The sequence below is a fragment of the Macaca fascicularis genome, chromosome 20, assembly GCF_037993035.2.
Source record: "Macaca fascicularis isolate 582-1 chromosome 20, T2T-MFA8v1.1".
NCBI lineage: Eukaryota > Metazoa > Chordata > Mammalia > Primates > Cercopithecidae > Macaca > Macaca fascicularis.
In genome coordinates, this window is record NC_088394.1 from 52,638,397 (window position 1) to 52,659,132 (window position 20,736).

At 46.5% G+C, this 20,736-nt stretch overlaps 1 protein-coding gene and 1 non-coding gene across 2 annotated transcripts; both read left to right on the plus strand.

The window, feature by feature from the left end:
• Positions 1–452: 452 nt before the first annotated feature.
• Positions 453–4,426, plus strand: MT4 (metallothionein 4). The gene is made up of 3 exons (XM_045382241.2): positions 453–539; positions 3,126–3,191; positions 4,170–4,426. Exons 1-3 carry the CDS (start codon positions 509–511, stop codon positions 4,259–4,261), a joined length of 189 nt encoding a protein of 62 aa, XP_045238176.1. The 5' UTR covers positions 453–508; the 3' UTR covers positions 4,262–4,426.
• Positions 4,427–9,835: 5,409 nt separating this feature from the next.
• LOC123570700 (U7 small nuclear RNA) lies at positions 9,836–9,897 on the plus strand. The gene has a single exon (XR_006694956.1). It is a non-coding gene; the product is annotated as a U7 small nuclear RNA (small nuclear RNA).
• The last annotated feature ends 10,839 nt before the right edge of the window (positions 9,898–20,736 follow it).

The following is a 20,736-nucleotide window of genomic DNA, read 5'->3' on the forward strand; positions in this document are numbered from 1 at the left end:
GGATAGAGGCCCCCACCTGCCCATAGTAAGGGGTTTTACAGTCAACCAGGGAAGATAGGATGAGGCCCCAAGCTGAGGCAGGAGGAGCCCCTATGAAGGAGGAAACAGAAATGGCAGATAACAGAATGCATAGGACTTATAGGACTTGGAGACAGGGTGGACGTAGCTGCTGATCTGAGCTGCATGTGTGCATTTGAGCCTCAGCCTGGTTCCCTGAAACCTTGCCAGGTGGGTGGGTGAGGTGGGTGCAGCCACCTGCACCCCTAGTGAAAAGCCACCCAAATGACTGTACTGCTCGGTCTCTCCTCTGCCCTCCTCCGCCTACTCTTCCCAACTCCCAGCCCAAGGTGCCTGGCTGGGCCGTGTGCAGGGCGTCTGGCCCCAGGGAGAGGTGGGGTGAGCTGCAGACTACACCCACATGGCTATAAATGGGGAGCCTCTGGCTGCTGATCACTCAGCCTCCCTTCCCCAGCCGTGACAGCACTGGAACCTTTCGGACACCTGGACCATGGACCCCAGGGAATGTGTCTGCATGTCTGGTGAGTAAGGAAGCCCTCCCTGGGGTCTGGGAACCTTGGACCAGCTTCCTACAGGGAGTCTGCAGGTCCCCGATGAAAACTTATCTTCCCTCCAATTAGGAGCCACCAATGGGGTTCGTCCTGGGAGCTGACAGGTGGACTGGCCACCTGTGAGGCAGCTCCTACTCTCTGTTGGCTCCCAGCCTGATTTTCTAGAATTGATATCCTGGCTCAGGGAATGGCTGACAGGGGACCTGCAAACTTTGGTCCTTCTAGCATTGGCCCCTAAGGGCACCCACCAGAGTGAGGAGAACGCTGGTCCAGAACCTGGCAACCTGGTTTGGGTCCATCACTGCCATCCCCTCCCTGGTGCTTATTCTTTCTGGTCCTCACTTTCCTCATCTGTAGACTGAGATTCCTTATTCCCAGCCAACCACATCCCAGAGCTGCTATGAAAGTGCTAAAACCATTAAGCACCTGCAGATGTCAGGGGAGTTGTGGACTCCCCTAACTTATGTGGACTCTTGAGTCACTGAAGCTGCTTAATTCCACAGGAGCATGTTGGTCAGAAGGAGAGAAATCGGGGTTCAAAGCCATCCTGGGCTTTTACAATCATGGAAATAGTATAAAGAAGTCTCACAAGTCTGGGTGCTGTGGCTCACGACTGTAGTCCCAGCAATTTGAGGCTGAGGCAAGAGAATCACTTGAGACCAGGAGTTCAATACCAGCCTGGGCAACATAGTGAGACTCCATGTCTACAAATTCTTTTTTAAACTTACCTGGGTGTAGTAGTGTGCACCTTAGTCCCAGCTACTCAGGAGGCGCAGATGGAAGGATCGCTTGAGCCCAAGAATTCGAGGCTGCAGGGAACTAGGATTGCACCACTGCTCTCCAGCCTGGGTAATAGAGCAAGACCCAAGGAAGGAAGGAAGGAAGGAAGGAAGGAGGGAGGGAGGGAGGGAGGGAGGGAGAGAGGGAAGGAAGGGAGGGAGGGAGGGAGGGAGGGAGAGAGAGAAAGAGAGAAAGAGAGAAAGAGAGAAAGAAAGAAAGGAAGGAAAGAAGGAAGGAAGGAAGGAAGGAGGGAAGGAAGGAAGGAAGGAGGGAAGGAAATAAAGTCTTACAAGACTCCTTTGTCTTTTAACTGGACATCTCTGTACCAAAAACTTGCAAAAGAGGCAGAAGCTTCCAGCATTTTGAAACTGAAAATGAAAGATGGGATAATTTTTTTTTAAGTGTAGATAGTCATTATGGTATAAAACCAAGGTGGTGGCTCACATCTGTAATCCTGGCACTTTGGGAGGCCAAGGCAGGATGATCGCTTATACCCAAGGAATTTGAGACCAGCCTGGGCAATATACTAAGACCCTGTTTCTACAAAAATTTAAAAAATTAGCCAGGTGTGGTGATGTGTGCCTGTGGTTCCAGCTACTCAGGAAGCTGAGGCAGGGAGATCACTTGAGCCCAGGAGCTTGAGGCTGCAGTGAGCTGTGTTCCCACCATGGCACTCCAGCCTAGGTGACAGAGCAAGACCCTGTCAAAAGAAAGGAAGAAAGAAAGAAGGAAAAAGGAAAGAAAGAAGGAAAGAGAAAGGGGGAGAGAGAGAGCGAGAGAAAGAGAGAAAGAAAAAAGAAAGGGAGGGAGGAAGAAAGAGAGGAAGGAAAGAGGGAGGGAGGAAGGAAGGAACGATGAAAAGAAAGAAAAAGAAAGGGAAGAGGAAGCGAGGAGAGGGGAGGGAAAGGGAAAGGAAAGGAAAAAACAAAACAAAGTGTGGCTCTGTGGCTCTTGTTTTGAGTTCACTGATGTTCCTTCACCTTTCTTAAACCATTCATGGTTTTCATCTTGACTTGTGAAGGTGACGAGGGTGTAAAAGGGTTTTTTGTTTGTTTGTTTGTTTGTTTGTTTTAAGACAGAGTCTCACTCCATCACCCAGGTTGGAGTGCAGTGGCACGATCTCGGCTCACTGCAACCTCCATCTCCCAAGTTCAAGAGATTCTCGTGTCTCAGCCTCCCTAGTAGCTGAGATTACAGGTGTGTGCCACCACACCTGGCTAATTTTTTTTTTTTCTTTTAGAGATGGGGTTTCTCCATGTTGGCCAAGCTGGTCTCAAACTCCTGGCCTCATGTGATTCACCTCCCTTGGCCTCCCAAAGTGCTGAGATTGCAGACGTGAGCCAGTATGCCTAGCCAAGAGAGGGTGAAAGGCTTTGATAGTTCTCAGAGGAACCTTGGGCTTGGAAACATTGGCCTCGTCTGTTGGTTCTCATTATACTTAAGAATTATTTGAGTTGCTTTTCAAAAATATGGACTCCATTTCCCCACCAAGACTTATGAATCAGAACATCTCAAGGGTTGGTCCCAGGAATCTGCATTTTTACAATTATCCCAGGCATGATTGATGCAGCCATGTCAGTTCCCATCCATGGCCTATGACTGTGGACTATTGCATGGTTCTTGACACTGGGGTGATGCTCAGTAGCCTTGTCACCCTCTCGTCCAGCCAGTCCCTAAGGACAGCCCAGAAGCCTTGCCACTGTGACAATCGGCATCATGCCTTGTTTCCCACTCCATCTCCATCCTCACGTTCGTGGTGGCTGTCCTCTCTTCCAGGAGGAATCTGCATGTGTGGAGACAACTGCAAATGCACAACCTGCAACTGTAAAACATGTCGGAAGAGTGAGTATGGTGACTGGGGGCACCATGGGCTGGGAGTTAGAAAAGTCTCATCCAGGCCAGGCATGGTGGCTCACGTCTGTAATCCCAGCACTTTGGGAGGCCGAGGTGGGTGCATCACCTGAAGTCAGGAGTTTGAGACCAGCCTGGCCAACATGGTGAAACCCCATCTCTACTAAAAATACAGTAATTAGCTGAGCATGGTGGTGGGTGTCTGTAATTCCAGCTACTTGGGAGGCTGAGGCAGGAGAATTGCTTGAACCCAGGAGGCAAAGATTGCAGTGAGTGGAGATCACGCCATTGCACTCCAGCCTTGGTGACAAGAGTGAAAATCAGTCAAAAAAGAAAGGAAGGAAGGGAGGGAGGGAGGGAGGGAGGGAAAGAAGGAAGGAAGGAAGGAAGGAAGGAAGGAAGGAAGGAAGGAAGGAAGGAAGGAAGGAAGGAAGGAAAAAGAAAAGAAAGAAAGGTCCAATCCCCATTCTCAATCTTCCAGCCACGGTGGATTGGGGCTTGCGGGGAGGGAGTCTAGATGCCTTTTACCCATTTGGGAGATATCTGAAACGAGAACCGTGTAGAGACCTATGGCAGAGCTCTCCATGGCTGCAGCCTACCCAGGGATGAGGCCATCCATAGCGTTTGGAGCAGGAAAAAGACTGAGGGGAGGTTCTGTTCTGCCGAGTGGTAACAGGGATAGAGCACTGGCCTGGCGTCATGAGCCCTAGGTTCTAGTGTTGCCTTTGCCACTGTCTCATGACCTTGGCAAACCTCCTTTCTGTGGGCTTCTGATGGACTCTAGATGGCCCCTGGGATCCCTTCCAGTTCTAACATCCCTCAACTTTCTGTCCCAGGATTTTTGCTAATGTGGATTGAAACCTCATGCACACACCCCTCTTTTCCTACTTCCTCTAAGTGGTGGGAGGGGCAGTGGTGAGATGGGAGTGTTGACCCATAGCAGATCTGCGCATCTCCTGACTCTTTCAGGCTGCTGTCCCTGCTGCCCGCCAGGCTGTGCCAAGTGTGCCAGGGGCTGCATCTGCAAAGGAGGCTCAGACAAGTGCAGCTGCTGCCCATGAAACCCATCCATCGTGCCCACCTCTTCCCAGGAGAGAAACCTGGGAAGTGTCTGTACAGTGCATGAATCGAGAAGGTGGAATAATTGTACAATAGGTTGTGCTTTTTATATATTTGCCCAAATGTGGTGTTGGTCACATTCATGTAAAGTACTTGGGGCAATAAAGTTTTCACTCTCTTGGTTGTCTGGTGGCTCAGAGCATTGTTTTACCCTAACCCAGCAGGACCAAAAGGGCTGCTTCTGTTGCAGATCCTGTAACCGCCACCCACCTGTACCTGTGACAGATGGTTGCCTACTGCAAGCTCCTGCGACTCTGCCTGGGGACTTTCTCCTCCTGCACAAGCTTGCTTGACCCATGCACAGGACAGGCCAGGAGTATTGAGGAGCTAAAGTCCCTGGGAATAGCCCTTCGCTAATGACAAGTGTAGGGCGGTGGGTAAATATCCCAGCATCTTTACCCCTCAAAAGGAACAACTCTGAGACTCATTCTATGCTGTCTCCCAGAAGTCTCTAGAAGCACTGAGCTTCAAAAGCTCACAGAAGTAACCTGCTCATTAGTGTAATCTACAGTGGCCTCCTTCCTTGCCTCACCTCCCCAGTTCCCCACCATTGCTTTCTGGGATCTCCACCCAAAGAAACTACTTGATAGGGTCTGCTTTGTGGGTAACCTAATCTTGGCCAGGCTCTCCTGCCATAGCCCAGAATGACTCATTGTGCAAACATAGCTGTTTAATGGGTTTGAGCACTGAATCACTCATGAATGAAGGCTGTGTGTATCTAAAGGAAATCTCCAAGGTCAAGACATTGAGGGCATTAGCTGCCCTGGTTTGGTTATTTGGACCAGTCTTTAGGACTGGATGACCTGGAAGGCATGAACCAGGAAGAAGACGCTGGTGGAGGTGCAGCAACAACATCCTAAGCAGAACTCCTAGGAGACGACTTTTTGGCTAAACAGCTGAGAAAGCTGAAGTCCCTGGAGGCTGGCATTGGAGACTGGGGGTGATCCTCAACTCTCACCCACACCACCATCCTCAACAGAGCTGAAGACAAACCCAAGCTCTGAGATGATTTTCATTCATGTCATCAAGGGCCTGAACTAGGGCCCATCAGAGACTAGAGCGGCCTCCTCCTCCACCAGCCTCTGTCAAGCAATCGTCAGATGCAGGAGTGGGTGAGCATAGAGCCTTTGCCAAGGTCACAGAGCAGCCCCAGGGTGGGCTGGGCTCAGCTAGCAGGATTTACTGCGTGCTTCCTGGAACTGATCACTTTCATAATCCACACTATCATTATCCCTGTTTGGAACTTAGCCGGGGCCTCCCTAGGAAGGTTTTCACCCTCTGTCCATGAGTTGTGCCTTAGATGCAGAATCATAGTGCAATGGAAACAGCTTGGCCCTGGGAGTCAGACACTCTACCCCTCCCTGGCGACATGACCTTGACCAAGTCATTTACCCTGTTGAGGCTCAGTTTCCTCATCTGTGAAATGCATCTCCTTCACAGAGTTGTAGACAGAAACTGTAGCATAGAATCTGTGCACAGAGCAGGTGCTCCATTAACAGGGATTTTAGCAGAACTACAGCCTATCCTAGACTTCTGTTGCTTGATCTCTGAAAAGGCCCCTGCCAAGTCATTCTCTGTCATCGCAGAGCTCTTAAGCACCTTGAGAAGGACACAATGCAAGGGATTATACCTTCCAGGGGAAAGAACAGTCCCTTGTGCCTCCAGCAAGCAGGTTGGCCACTCACCCTGCAACCTCAGCCTCAATACCCACTGAGATGCCAACTCATCTCATCCAAATGCCTTTAGAGTAGGTACTTCTGCAGGATCTCACTTACTCCCATCACATCCTTGAAAGGGAGATTCAGCCTTCAGATTCTCATATTAATAATAATAATATCAACAACTAATATTTATTGAGCATTTAATATGTGTTCAACACCTAATAAGTGCCAAGCATTGTCCTAAGCAGTTTATAAACATCATTTCATGGACTTTGCACTATCAGGACCACTTCAGAGCCAGACAACCAGGGCTCTGCACTGGGCCCTCTACTTTAGAGGACCTGGTCTTCCTCTTCCCCACAGGAGAGGAGTCCGAGGGTCCCAGGAGATCAGTCCAACTAGAACTCATGCTCATTCCTCCCATAAGTCCCCCATCTAGCACTGTCTAGACAATACTTTGAGTACCTGGGATCCCAAAGGCTAGTTCTAGGGTCTGCGTAGTCCCCCTCTCCCACCTGTCTATGCTTCCTGAAGGTGCACCATGCCATCAGTCTGTACACTCCTGGGCCAGAAGGATGGCCAAGGGCAGAGGTATTCAGAGATGGGAGGATGTGTGAACAGAGATTGGACACATGAGTTTTTATGTCTACATAGAGTGGAGAAGTCAGGGTGGAAAGAGCAAGGGGTGAACTGCACGTAGGCCTCCATTCTTGATTTTGCCCTAGGCTCTGCAAGTGTTAGGGGCAGGCCTGCACTAACAACACTGGAAGAGAATCCTGTTAGATAATAGGATCCTCTTAGATCCCCCACTTTGCAGAGGAAGATGCTGAGGCTCCAGGAACGTCAATGGCTGAAAGTCACAAGACTTCCAAGGGGCAGAACTGGGAACTGAGCTCAGGTCTGCCTGACCCAGAGGCCATGCTCTTGTCTATGTGATATGGATGAGGCAGAGAGGAGGCTGCAGGCAATGCTGCCCCAGATCCAGGCACGAAGAGTCTTTGCCTGGGGCCTTGTACTTTAGACAGCACATACACCACAAGCACACACGTGTGTTAAAGCAGCGGCCCCCGACCTTTTGGGCACCAGGGACAAGTTTCGGTGGAAGACAACTTTTCCACGGACAGTGGGGCAGGGCGAGATGATTTGGGGATGAAACTGTAGTTACATTCTGATAAGGAGCACACAACCTAGATTCCTCCCATGTATAGTTCACAACAAGGTTCTCATTCCAATGGAATTCCAATGCCACCTCTGATCTGACAGGAGGCAGAGCTCAGGTGGTCACATTCACTTGCCCCACGGCCTGGTTCCCAACAGGTCACCGACCAGTCCTGCAGCCCTGGGGTTGGGGAAGCCCCTATTAAAGAATACTTGGGGACCCTGTCACTCAGGATCTTGTATTTGCCATTACAGTGTGGTCAAGTAATCCTAAACATCTTCTCTGGTGACTAACACTGTTCAGGCCCTGGGAAACACTTCTCCATCTCTTGCCCTATGTCCTCAAAACAAAGAGTGACTATATTTGAATGCCAGGACGGTTTTATAGATTGTCCCAATGCTGATGTCAGAGATAGACACTGTCTTCAAAGTACAGGGAGGATTTAAGTGTAGAAATTAGAAAAAAGACAAATTAATAAACTCATCAAATCCTCCTCAAAAAGCATGAATGCAACCGACTCTCATGTCACACATCATTTCCCATGAGAGTGACTTGTCCATTTCCTCGCTTTTTTTGTTTTCCAATTTGTGTTTCCAGAATATTTATGATTTTATGCTAATTGCAGAAGCTGCACAAGGCAACTGAGGAATGTTTTGTAATATTAAGCAATTCATATTATTCACATAAATTCACATTACTCTAAAATTGGTGTAGATAGAGCTATAGCTATAGATAAATATACAGATATACATACTATGGACTGAATGTCTGTGTGCCCCCAAAATTCGTATGTTGAAGCCTAAATCCCCAGTGTGATGGTATTTGGAGGAGGGGCTTTTAGGAGGTGATTAGGTTGTAGAGTCGAGTCCTCATGAATAGAATCAGTGACCTTATAAGAAGAGATGGGCTGGGCCCAGTGGCTCATGCCTATAATCTCAGCACTTTGGGAGGCCAAGGCAGGCAGATTGCTTGAGCCCAGGAGTTCGGGACCAGCCTGGGCAACATGGGAAAACCCCATCTCTAAAAAAAAATACAAAAATTAGCCAGGCATAGTGGCACACACCTGTAGTCTCAGCTACTCAGGAGGCTGGGGTGGAAGGATTGCTTAAGCCCAGGAGGCAGAGGAGGAGGTTGCAGTGAGCTGTGTTTTTGCCACTGCACTCCAGGCTGGGCAACAGAGTGAGACCTTGTCTCAAAAAAAAAAAAAAAAAAAAAGAGGCACGAAATGATCTCTCTGTCTCTCTTCTCACTGTATATGAGGATACAACCAGAAAAAGGCCACGTGTAAACAAGAGAGTGGACTCTCACCAGACACCAGATATGTCTGCGCCTCGATCTTGGATTTCCCAACCTCCAGAACTATGAGAAATAAATTTCTGTTGCTTAAGCAACCTAGTCTATAGCATTCTGCTATAGCAGCCTGAATTGACTAAGACATACATAAATATGTAAGATATACCTTTCTATATGTAGACAGAATTTTTAAATATTTCAACTGGATGAACATCAAGTTCTAGAAGAATGAATCATTTTATTTTAATAAAAATATTTAATAAAATTTCATTAAATCCTTAAGAAATTAAATAGGCCGGACATGGTGGCTCAAGCCTGTAATCCCAGCAGTTTGGGAGGCCAAGATTGGCAGATCAGCTGAGGTCAGGAGTTCAAGACCAGCCTGGCCAACATGGTGAAACCCTGTCTCTACAAAAATACAAAGCTTAGCTGGGCATGGTGACATGTGCCTGTAATCCCAGCTACTCAGGAGGCTGAGGCAGGAGAATCGCTTGAACCTGGAAGGCAGAGGTTGCAGTGAGCCGAGATCTCACCATTGCACTCCAGTCAGGGCGATGAGAGTGAAGCTCCGTCTCAAAAAAAAAAGGAAGAAAGAAGAAAGGAAGAAAGGAAGAAAAGAAAGAGAGAAAGAAAGAAAGAAAGAAAGAAAGAAAGAAAGAAAGAAAGAAAGAAAGAAAGAAAGAAAGAAAGAAAGAAAGAAAGAAAGGAAGGAAGGAAGGAAGGAAGGAAGGAAGGAAGGAAGGAAGGAAGGAAGGAAGGAAAGAAAGGGAAGAAAGAAAGAAAGAAAGAAAAAGAAAGAAAGAAAGAAAAGAAAAGAAAGAGAAAGAAAGCAATTAAATAATACCAGGACATTGAAGCTGGATGGAGAAATGTAGATGATCTTGGCGGCTTAAGAATTCTTAAGCACATGCGTCTCTGGGATGACCACCTCTGGCTGCCTCATAACAGTAGAAAAATAACCCCCTATTTAGGGTTTCAGCCACTGTTCAGCTAAAAGCAATCTGATGTATTGTATAACCATGAATAAGTCTTCCATGCTCTGTCTGTTAAGTTGTTATGAAATTTGGAATAAAATAAAATTTGAAATAAAATGTCAAATAAAATTTTAAAGCCAGATGTGGTGGCTCACGCCTGTAATCTCAGCACTTTGGGAGGCTAAGGCAAGAGGATCGCTTGAGCCCAGGAGTTTGAGGCTGCAGTGAGCTATGATCATGCCACTGCACTCCAGCCTGACAGAGCAAGAGTCTGCCTCTAAAAAATAATAATAAACAAATAAATCAATCATTTTTACAATATTATGATTATGTAAGTACTGTTTACTGGAGATCCAAGGATAAATGGATCCACAAAGAAGAATATGTAACTCCATAACTCCGTATCAATAAACGTGGACCACTTAGAGAAAGAAGTTAAGCTCTTTTAGAATTTGTCTAGCAGATTTTCCACTTCTCACCAGAAAACCCATACAAAAATAGAAATAAAAGAAAGAAGAATATTCTTTTCTGAGACTTGCTCAGAATCAGGTCACATTTTAGTTTGCTTACAATTTGGACTATTATTTCCTTACAGGACTTTTTTGTTTTCCTGGCATTTCAACTGTCTTTTTTCCCCCTTGTGTAGGCACATGGGCAGACATGTCTTTTTTACTTTATCATTAAGATCATTCTATTTTTTTTTTTTTTTTTTTGAGACAGAATCTCGCTCTGTCGCCCAGGCTGGAGTGCAGTGGCACTGTCTCGGCTCACTGCAACTCTGCCTCCTGGGTTCACACCATTCTCCTGCCTCAGCCTTCCGAGTAGCTGGGACTGCAGGCACCCGCCACCACGCCCAGCTAATTTTTTTGTATTTTTAGTAGAGACGGGGTTTCACCGTGTTAGCCAGGATGAGTCTCGATCTCCTGACCTCGTGATCCACCCGCCTCGGACTCCCAAAGTGCTGGGATTACAGGCGTGAGCCACCGCACCCAGCCAAGATCATTCCATTTTTAATCACGCCATTTGTTGAGTGATCTAATATTCACTGACTTGTTTCCAGATCTGCTATACAACTGTCATTCTGGGATATATTTTCATTGCTCTCCTAGTTTAGAACCATTGCTTCTTGGATTTCCCTGTCATTCTCTATCTTGGATTCCTTTTCATTTTGCTAGAGTACATCCTCAAGCAATTTTTTACCAAAAGGATGAATTGGGAGAAACTTCAGTGTCCCAAATGTCAGAAAGTATCTTTATTTTTCTCTCATGCCTAACTGACAGTTTGATTGGATATCAAAGTTAAGTTCTGTTTTGTTTTGATACGGAGTCTCGCCCTGTCGCCCAGGCCGGAGTGCAGCGGTGCGATCTCGGCTCACTGCAACCTCTGCCTCCCAGGTTCAAGCGATTCTCGTATCTCAGCCTCCTGAGTAGCTGGGACTACAGGCACACACCACCACACCCAGCTAATTTTTGTATTTTTAGTAGAGACGGGGTTTCACCATGTTGACCAGGCTGGTCTTGAATTCCTGACCTCAGGTGATCTACCCACCTCCACCTCCTAAAGTGCTGGGATTACAGGCACGAGCCGCCGTGCCCAGTTTAAGTTCAATACCATTTTCTCTTAGCACTTTGGAAGGCATTATTCTATTGTCTTCTGAGAGTCAGTGTTGCTGCTGTTGTGAACACCAACATTACCTACCTGCCTTTTATTTCCCACTGGAAGCTTTTGGGTGTTTAACTTATCCTTGGCACTCTAGGATATGTAGTATGGGTCCAAATTTGAATTTTTTTTTTCATTCAACATGCTCTGTGTTTGCTAGGCCTTTTCATTCTGAAGAATAACATTTTTTTCCCCTAAAGTCTTGGAAAATTATTTCTTTAATAATTTTCACCCCTCCATTCCATTTTCTCCTCTAAAACTCCTATCAGTGGTTACTGGTTTTCCTGGATCAATCCTCTATGTCTCAAAATATTTTCCTTTAGTATGCATCTATTTCTGTCTTAATGTACGTGGGTCTCTCTCTCTCTCACCTTTTTAAGTGAGACATTAGAAAGTACTTTTTGTAGTACTTTCACTGATGTTTAAAAATTTTGTCAACCATACTTAAATATATAAGACCCTCTTCTTCTTTGAATGTCTCTTCATCATAATATTCTGTTTTTATTTTATGAGTGGAGGTTTTATTTTTGAGACAGAGTTTTGCTCTTGTTGCCCAGGCTGGAGTGCAATGGCGCGATCTCGGCTCACTGCAACCTCCGCCTCCCAGATTCAAGTGATTCTGCTGCCTCAGCCTCCTGAGCAGCTGGCACTACAGGCATGTGCCACCACGCCTAGCAAATTTTGCATTTTTTTTTCTTTTTTTTAGTAGAGACCGGGTTTCTCCATGTTGGTCAGGCTAGTCTTGAACTCCTGACCTCAGGTGATCCACTCGCCTCTGCCTCCCAAAGTGCTGGGATTACAAGCCTGAGCCACCGCGCCCAGCCTGGAGTCATTTCTTGAATCATTCCGATGAGTTAAAGGGTTTTAATTTCTTATTGTTTTCTTTTTTTTTTTTTTTTTTTTGGAGGTCTAAACAAATATTTATTGAATTCCTATTATAAGCCAGATTTTATACTCTGACCTAGGGATAATATGTGGTTAAGTTTTCCTTGAATTATTTCTGCTTCTTTGAGCTGAAAGAAGGCTCTGTGGGTGAGTGGAGCTTGCTGACTGGCAAGCTTGGTTTTAGTGTGCCCAGTGGGGAGATGGTAGCCAAGTTTGGCCACTCCTTAGGGTCAAAAGAAGAAGGGCTATCTTCTATGGGGTCGACCCTTATCTAGAAGCCCTGACTCCTCCTAGGCTGGTTACTCAATTTCTTCAGAGAAAATCTTGCAGTCTCAGCCTGGGGGAAAATGGTGGGGCTGCCCAAAATAGTGGTACGGGGTTGTCAGTGTGACAAACACATGTCAGTTCTACAGCCAGACCTTCCATTTAGCTGCCATCTTGGTTTTTACTCCTGCTTCCTCTTCTGCTCTCTCGGCCTCACCTCACCCCACCAAACCAAAACAAAGCACACCAAAATCTCCTACAGACTTCCTCACTTCTTGATTTGAGCTGTGGCTTTCTTTACTCTCATTTACCCATAAATGTGATTTAACTCATTCCAGTATTCCAGAAATGGTAAAATCTCTGATCTCTTGATGTACTGTCCCAGCCACCTCCCCCAACACAGCTCTTTAGTTGGTTTTTCTTTTCCCCTCTTTATCCTTCTTTACTTTCTTTCAATGTGTGTTCAGGAGGAGGAGAGGAACATCCATGTGCTCAGCCTCCCATCTTGAGCCAAAAATCTGAGCGAGGCTTTTTACTGGTACGATTTTGAATCTTTATGATAACTCTGCAGTATAGAGATTATTGTCCATTCCACAGGTGAGGAAAATTGAGACTCAAGGAAGCGAGAGACCTCGTCCCAAGCTCAAGCAGAACCAGCTGGTGGAGAAGCTTTAAGGCCATGAGGGAAGGTGAGCTGGAGGGGAAGAAAGGTCGCAGGGATAAGTGAGCAGAGTGGCTATGTGTGGCCCTGAGGGATAACACTTGAGCATTGAGAGGAAACACCAAGGAAACAGATTTTAGGTCAAGAAAAATAAGAGCTCTCTCATGGTAGAGCAGCCTAGAGCAGGAAAGTGCTGTGTCAGGAGGCTGACACATCATGGCTTGTGTTCCTGTACTGCCTAAGGGACAATGGCAACCTCAGAGAGGCTGTGACCCACTCTGCACCTGCTCAGGCCATACCTGGACTGGGGTGGAGGCCAGAGGAGGGTGTGGTGAGAAGGCAGGAGGAGCCCAGATCACAGGACAGGAAGGCAAGGTCCTCATGTGGGCTGTAGGGGGCACTCCAGGCCCAGAGACAGGGGCAGCAGGAATCATCTGAGTTTTGAGGGCGGACGTTCTCACTTCACTCTGGCTGCTGTTGGGGCCCAAGACAGCCTAGAAAAGTCGTGGGACCTTCACACATGGCTGCTGGGAGGACAAATCAGGACAAGCTCTCCAAGGGCTCAACAGGCCATAACAACGTGCAAATCACCCAGATTCACAAGGTGTGGGCTTTTAAAATAATTTGGCAATATATGATGAGTACATCAAAGAACCATAAAAACAGTCTTCCTGCTTGACCCCGTCGTTTTACTTCTAGAAACCTATTTTAAGGAGTTCACCATAAATTCAGAAAAGAAGGAAAAAGAAAGCTGGGCATGGTGGCTCACACCGCAATCCAGCACTTTGGGAGGCCAAGGCAGGTGGATCGTTTGAGCCCTGGGAGTTTGAGACCAGCCTGGGCAACAGAGTGAAGCCTCATCTCTACAAAAAATACAAAAATTGACCAGGCATGGTGGCTCATGCCTGCGATCCCAGCACTTTGGGAGGCCGAGGTGGGAGGATCGCTTGAGCCCAGGAGTTCAAGACCAGCCTGGGCAACATAAAAAGACTCCATCTCAGTTGTCAAAATATTTATTTAAAAAACATTTTTAATACAAAAATTAGCTGGGTGTGGTGGCACACACCTGAAGTCCCAGCTACTTGCAAGGATCAGGCAGGAGGATCACCTGAGCCTAGGAAGTCAGGGCTGCAGTGAATGTTTGCACCACTGCACTCCAGCCTAGGTGACAAAGTGAGACCCTGTCTGAAAAAAAAAGAAAGACAGCCTTACTCACAAAAAGATTCACTGCAGTACTATTTACATTTGTGAAAAACTGGAAACAACCTAAGGTCCAAGTCTACGAAAATGTTCAAGTAAGCTAAGACTATTAAAAATACAAAACAGACCGGGTGCTATGGCTTATGCCTGTAATCCCAGCACTTTCAGAGGCTGAGGCAGGCAGATCAGTTAAGGTCAGGAGTTTGAGATCCACCTGGCCAGGTGAAACCCCTGTCTCTACTGAAAAATACAAAAAAAAAAAAAAGTAGCCAAGAGTGGTGGTGCATGCTTGCTACTCAGGGATGCTGAGGTTGGAGAATCGCTTGAACCCTGGGACAGAGGTTGCAGTGAGCCGAGATCATGCCACTTCACTCCAACCTGAGTGACAGAGTGAGACCTTGTCTCAAAAAAAAAAAAAAAGCAAAAACACAGAGAATGGTTATAGCAAAACCTAAACAGATAATAGGCCATAAATTAGTTATGCAGTGGTTTTTCAAAAAGAAGCCACAGAGAATACAAAATACTGAAATGAAATATACTAAAATGTCAACAGGGATTGTGTTCAGATCACAGTAAAAGATAATTTTTACTTTTCCTTCTTTCTGTGTTTTAGAATTTCCCAAAATTTTCTGAAGTAGCATTCTTTAAAATAAATAAATACATTCTGAAAAGGAAAAAAAAATAGCATGTATCCTTTGAGCCAGAAAGTTTACTTTAAGAAATGTTGTATGGAAAGGAAAAAAAGAATCATGAATATACACATACAAATGCTCCCAAGATGTTTATCACAGCATGAATTATAATAGTGAAGATTTGGAAACAATCAAAATGTCTCAAAGTAGGGTAGTGGGTAAGTCAATTATGGAATGAATCTATTAAAATAAAATTGTAGAAGTGAAATTCATGTCATGGATGTTCACAATCTACTGTTAAGCAAGGAAGAAAGTCATTTATAAATCAGCGTGTACTGTGGGCTTCTAATTTTATATTTAAGTTATATATGTACTTTTCATATTTTTCCAGAATTTTCTACAATCAACAGAGAAGGAAGAGGAGTTGGGGAGAAGAGCTAGACCCAGGTGGAGACCCAGGTGTTTTTAAAATCTGAGGCACAGATGACATGAATTATCAAATTTAATTTTGAAGACAAGGAAAGGGAAGAATATTTGGAATTGAAAACATCTTGGAAAAGTTGGGCCATTTGATGACAAGAGATAGAGGCTAAATGGAGGATTCCCCCTTCTCTGTACCTGCCTTACTGTCCACCTTCCCTTGCAAATTACTTCCCCAAGTGTCCTCCTTTGATCTGACATATTTGAGCCCCCAAACACCTTTGTCAACAAGGCAGGGGCACCCCATGACACTCTGCATTTGATAGAGGCCAAACGTGCAAGTTGGCAATAAGGCTGGGATTGTGAAGCAGGTTTTCTGATTTCCCCGGCTCTTTTCCTCACATGTTTGAGCTGCTAAAAATCAAGACAGGTTTGTTACCTGCCTTGATAAAGTGGAGCAGGATATCTCAAATTTGCCAATATTGACATTTGGGGCCAGATGAGCCTTGGTTTTGGGGGGTTATCCTGTGCATTTTAGGATGTTTGGCAGTATCCCTGGCTTCTACCCACTAGAACCAGTAGTGCCACTGCCCCCCAACCCCACCACTATCAAAAATGTTTCTAGACATTGCCAAATGACCCCTGGGGGCAAAACCACCCGCAGCTGAGAACCACTGAGATCAACAAGGAGTGAGAGGGATCTTTGATGCCCCAAGGTCATTCCTGGGAGAAGGCAATGCTGCCTGTTCCTGCACCTGGGAAGCTAATAACTAGGAAGGGAGAGAGGGGAGACTAGTTTATGCAAAATGGCGTGGGTGCTACCAATCTACTATGCAGACTCCTAGCAGCATTTTTATTCTTTCCTTCTCTTTTCTTCTTTTATTTCTCCTTTCCTTTCCTTTCCTTTCCTTTCCTTTCTCCTTTCCTTTCCCTTTCTTTCTTTCTTTCTTTCTTTCTTTCTTTCTTTCTTTCTTTCTTTCTTTCTTTCTTTTCTTTCTTTCTTTCTTTTTCTTTCTTTTTTCCCTCCCTCTGTTGCTCCCTTCTTTCCTTCCTTCCTTCCTTCTTTCTTTCTTTTTTTTTTTTTTTTTTTTTGAGACAGGGTCTCACTTTGTCACTCAGGCTGGAGTGCAGTGGCATGATCTCAGCTCACTGCAGCCTCAACCTCCTGGGCTCAAGCGATCCTCCCGCCTCAGTCCCCCAAATGCCTGGGACCACAGGCACGTGCCACCACACCCAGCTAATTTTTTGTATTTTTTGTAGAGATGGAGTTTCACCATGTTGCCCAGGCTGGTCTCAAACTCCTGAGTTCAAATGATCTGCCCGCCTTGGCTTCCCCAAGTACTAGGATTACAGCACTTAATAAAAGATCAACACATGGGTCAGGTGTGTGAGACACCGCACCTGACCCATGTGTTGATCTTTTATTAAACAGCTTCCTCCTCACCCAGGCTGTGGGTTCGTGAAGAAGGACATTGTCTTACTCATCTTTGTATCTGGCGTTCCTAACACAAGGTCTGGATTAAGGCTGTGCTCAATAGATATTTGTGGTCTGAAATGAAATTCACCACCATGTTACTCTTTTAAGCCAAGCAGGATGATGGGGGCTACAGGGTAACTTCATGCCTCCGTATTTAACTCAGCCTGACTCTTCATGACTCAGCCTTCAAGGTGTCCCACAAAAAGAATTAGCCCAAAGTCAGACTCACTCAATTCTCACATTCATTCATTCAGCATTCAAAGGACATTTCAGGTACACAGGGAAATTTGCTAAGCACAGGAGTGGGCAGTGGGAGTGGAAGGAATCATCCCTCCTGGCCCCCAACTTCAGGGACCTCAGAGTCTGTCTTGGAGATGTCAGAATATCTTGTCTCCTCTCCTATAGGGAGAATATATCTCGACAAGACCCCACAGAAGTGCCAAGGAGGGGAGCTTACAGCTGGCTGCAGGCAGGAGTGAAGGCTTCCCTGGAGGAGGTGGCATTTGAGCAGGGCCTAAAAGGATACATAGTTTTTTTGTTTTGTTGTTTTGAGACAGGCTGGAGTACAGTGGAAAGGTCTCAGCTCACTGCAACCTCTGCCTCCCAGGTTCAAGTGACTCTCCTGCCTCAGCCTCCTGAGTAGCTGGGATTACAGGCATGTGCCACCACACCCAGCTAATTTTTGTATTTTTAGTAGAGACAGGGTTTCACCATGTTGGCCAGGTTGGTCTCAAACTCCTGACCTCAGGTGATCCACCCGCCTTGGCCTCCCAAAGTTCTGGGATTACAGGTGTGAGCCAATGAGCCCGGCCTGAAATTTCTTTTAAAAGGAAATCTCATATCACTACTGTGGAAGAGATGCTGAATCATTTGCCATAAACAGGAGGTAACCATGGAGACAAATACAGAGAACATAAAGCCAAGTTATTGGCCGGGCGCGGTGGCTCAAGCCTGTAATCCCAGCACTTTGGGAGGCCGAGACGGGTGGATCACGAGGTCAGGAGATCGAGACCATCCTGGCTAACACCGTGAAACCCCGTCTCTACTAAAAATACAAAAAAACTAGCCGGGCGAGGTGGCGGGCGCCTGTAGTCCCAGCTACTCCGGAGGCTGAGGCAGGAGAATGGCATAAACCCGGGAGGCGGAGCTTGCAGTGAGCTGAGATCCGGCCACTGTACTCCAGCCCGGGCTACAGAGCAAGACTCCGTCTCAAAAAAAAAAAAAAAAAAAAAAAAAAAAAAAAAAAAAAGCCAAGTTATTAAATGTCTAGCTAGGTACTGTGGTATGGTGGGGCTCCCCTGTTCTTTCCTGATTCCTCACCCCTTTCTCTGTTAAAAAGGGGAGCTGGGGTTGGGCACGGTGACTCACACCTGTAATCCCAGCATGAGAGGTTGAGGCAGGAGGATCACTTGAGCCCAGGAGTTCCAGATCATCCTGGGCAACATGGTGAAGCCCTGACTCTACCAAAATGAACAATCAAACAAACAATAACAAAATACCCCAAAAACCACATACACACAAATTAGCCGGGCATGGTGGTGTGTACCTGTGGTTCCAGCTACTTAGGAGGCTGAGGTGGGAGGATCACTTGAGCCAGGGAAGTCAAGGATGCAGTGAGCCATGATTGTACCACTGCACTCCAGCCTGGGTGGCAGAGCAAGACCCTGTCTCAAGGAAAAAGAAGGGAGGGAGGGAGGGAAAGAGAGAGAGAGAGAAGGAGAAGCTGGGCGCTGAGAGAGAGAAGAAAAGCTGGGCACTGAGAGAGAGAAGAAAAGCTGGGCACTGAGAGAGAGAAGAAAAGCTGGGCACTGAGAGAGAGAAGAAAAGCTGGGCGCTGAGAGAGAGAAGAAAAGCTGGGCGCTGAGAGAGAGAAGAGGAGGCACTGAAGGCATCTTAGCTCCAAGCTGAGTCTCCTTGGAGCAACCAGGAAGATTCATTAAGAACTGAAAAGAGAATACTTTTCAATGTGATTCAAGGTTATTTCATACACTCATCTCACTTTGGGAAGCTAGACCAGTGGAATCAGGCTTGGAGTCAAGAGACATGGTTCAGGTTCTGGCTTCATTATAACTTTGCTGTGTGACTTTGGACAAAATCTATGCTGTCTCTGAGTTTCCTCATCTGCTGAAATAAGCAGATGGTACTCACAGGATGAGTTTTCAGAAAGAATCTCAGGATTTCTACTCAGACCCTGGTGTAAGTGGGGCAAGGATGTCACAGGTGAGCGATAGCTATCTGGGCCAGGGGTGTAGGGGTAAAGGAATTTACCAAGACAGTTGTAGATAAAGAAAGGCAGATTTATTTATTTATTTATTTTTTTATTTTTTTTGAGACGGAGTCTCGCTCTGTCACCCAGGCTGGAGTGCAGTGGCCGGATCTCAGCTCACTGCAAGCTCCGCCTCCCGGGTTCACGCCATTCTCCGGCCTCAGCCTCCCGAGTAGCTGGGACTACAGGCGCTGCCACCTCGCCCGGCTATTTTTTGTATTTCTTAGTAGAGACGGGGTTTCACCGTGTTAGCCAGGATGGTCTCGATCTCCTGACCTCGTGATCCACCCATCTCGGCCTCCCAAAGTGCTGGGATTACAGGCTTGAGCCACCGCGCCCGGCCCAGATTTATTTTTTAAAAGTATGAAAATACATTGCTGGGGAGCAACTGGCAAAACCAGCAGAAGAGGAGCTGACTGCAAGGAAACAAAGGCTTTCTGAGGATTTTATAGAATGGAACTTGGGCTGATAGGGAGCAGCAGGGAGCTTAACTTATGTTCTTTCCTCAGCGGGGGTGTTTGATAAATTGAGGCGTTTAATGGTAAGTGGGAAGTCTGCAAGTTATGTACGTGATCTGCACGGGCCAAGGTAGACCTAGAGCTTATTTGCTTTCTCTCTTTGCTCTCTCTGGTCCCACCGGTCTGACTCCTTTTCCCTAATTAGGATTCCATAAAGGATAGGACAGGGGAGGAGGGGCATTTTGCCAACTTGAGGGTAAGATCTCCGGGCATCAATGATCCAGTGACAATTGGGAAGTCGACATCACAAAAGACCTAAAAGAATGTAGGTCCCCAGAAGCTAGTTCCTGTGGCTCACAGTAACTGCACCAGGCTGAGAGATTTGGCCTCCTCCGGATAAGTGCTGGGAGGAGGTTGTTGTGGGCTGGAACTTGGTCCAGGCCAGGATCTGCTTGGAATGGAGAATCTACCTTCACGGAGAGGTCTAAAGTCAGTGTTTCATTTTGTTTTGTTCTGTTTTTCTTGTTTTTGTTTTTTTGAGATGGAGTCTCACTCTGTCACCCAGGCTGGAGTGCAGTGATCCAATCTCAGCTCACTGCAATGCCTCCCAGGTTCAAGTGATTCTTCTGCCTCAGCCTCCCGAGTCACTGCGATTACAGATGCCTGCCACCACGCCCGGCTAATTTTAGTATTTTTAGTAGAGGCGAGGTTTCACCATGTTGGGCAGGCTGGTCTCAAACTCCTGACCTCAAGTGATCCACCCACTTTGGCCTCCCAAATGCTGGGATTACAGGCGTGAACCACCACGCCTGGCCTAAAGTCAGTGTTTTGATGTCCTCTTGTGTGGGAAACCATGTACACTATCACAGGCCAGGCTGTGGGCTGAGTCAGAACTGGTGCAGGTCATGTAGGGCCTGAATGGGGCATTTCCAGAGGTTGAGGACCTGCCTTGTAGGTAGAGAGAGGAGGCAGGATGACTTTCTTTGTTGCAGATGAAGATTCCGCAATTCTGTAAAGTTTGATTGGGGTATCAAAGCATTATCAACTATCCAGGGGCCTGGTGGGTAGCATGCCTAATAACTAGAATTCATAGTGGATTGAATTAAAGACATCAGGGCAGGCTGAAGAGTAATGCACTTAGATTTAAGTCCAGGGTCTGCCTCCACGACAAGCCACTGAATCTCTCTGAGCCTCGATTTCCTTCCCTACAAAACGGAGTTAACAATGCCTACCATAAGGATAACTGGAAGGAGTCCATGAGATAATATGTGAAGGAGTCAGTGAGATAACATGAGATTAGCTCCCCACAGTGCTCTATATGGTACCAGGTACATGGTAAACTCCCAGCAAGTGGAAGACATTGTCCATAGTAGCCATTAGCAGTCATCTGGTCAACCCCTGTGAAAAG

Coding starts and splice junctions, on each gene's coding strand:
- MT4 (XM_045382241.2), top strand. CDS start 509: ATGGACCCCAGGGAATGTGTCTGCATGTCTG. Junction 540..3,125: donor GGAATGTGTCTGCATGTCTG/GTGAGTAAGGAA, acceptor CCTCTCTTCCAG/GAGGAATCTGCATGTGTGGA. Junction 3,192..4,169: donor CTGTAAAACATGTCGGAAGA/GTGAGTATGGTG, acceptor TGACTCTTTCAG/GCTGCTGTCCCTGCTGCCCG.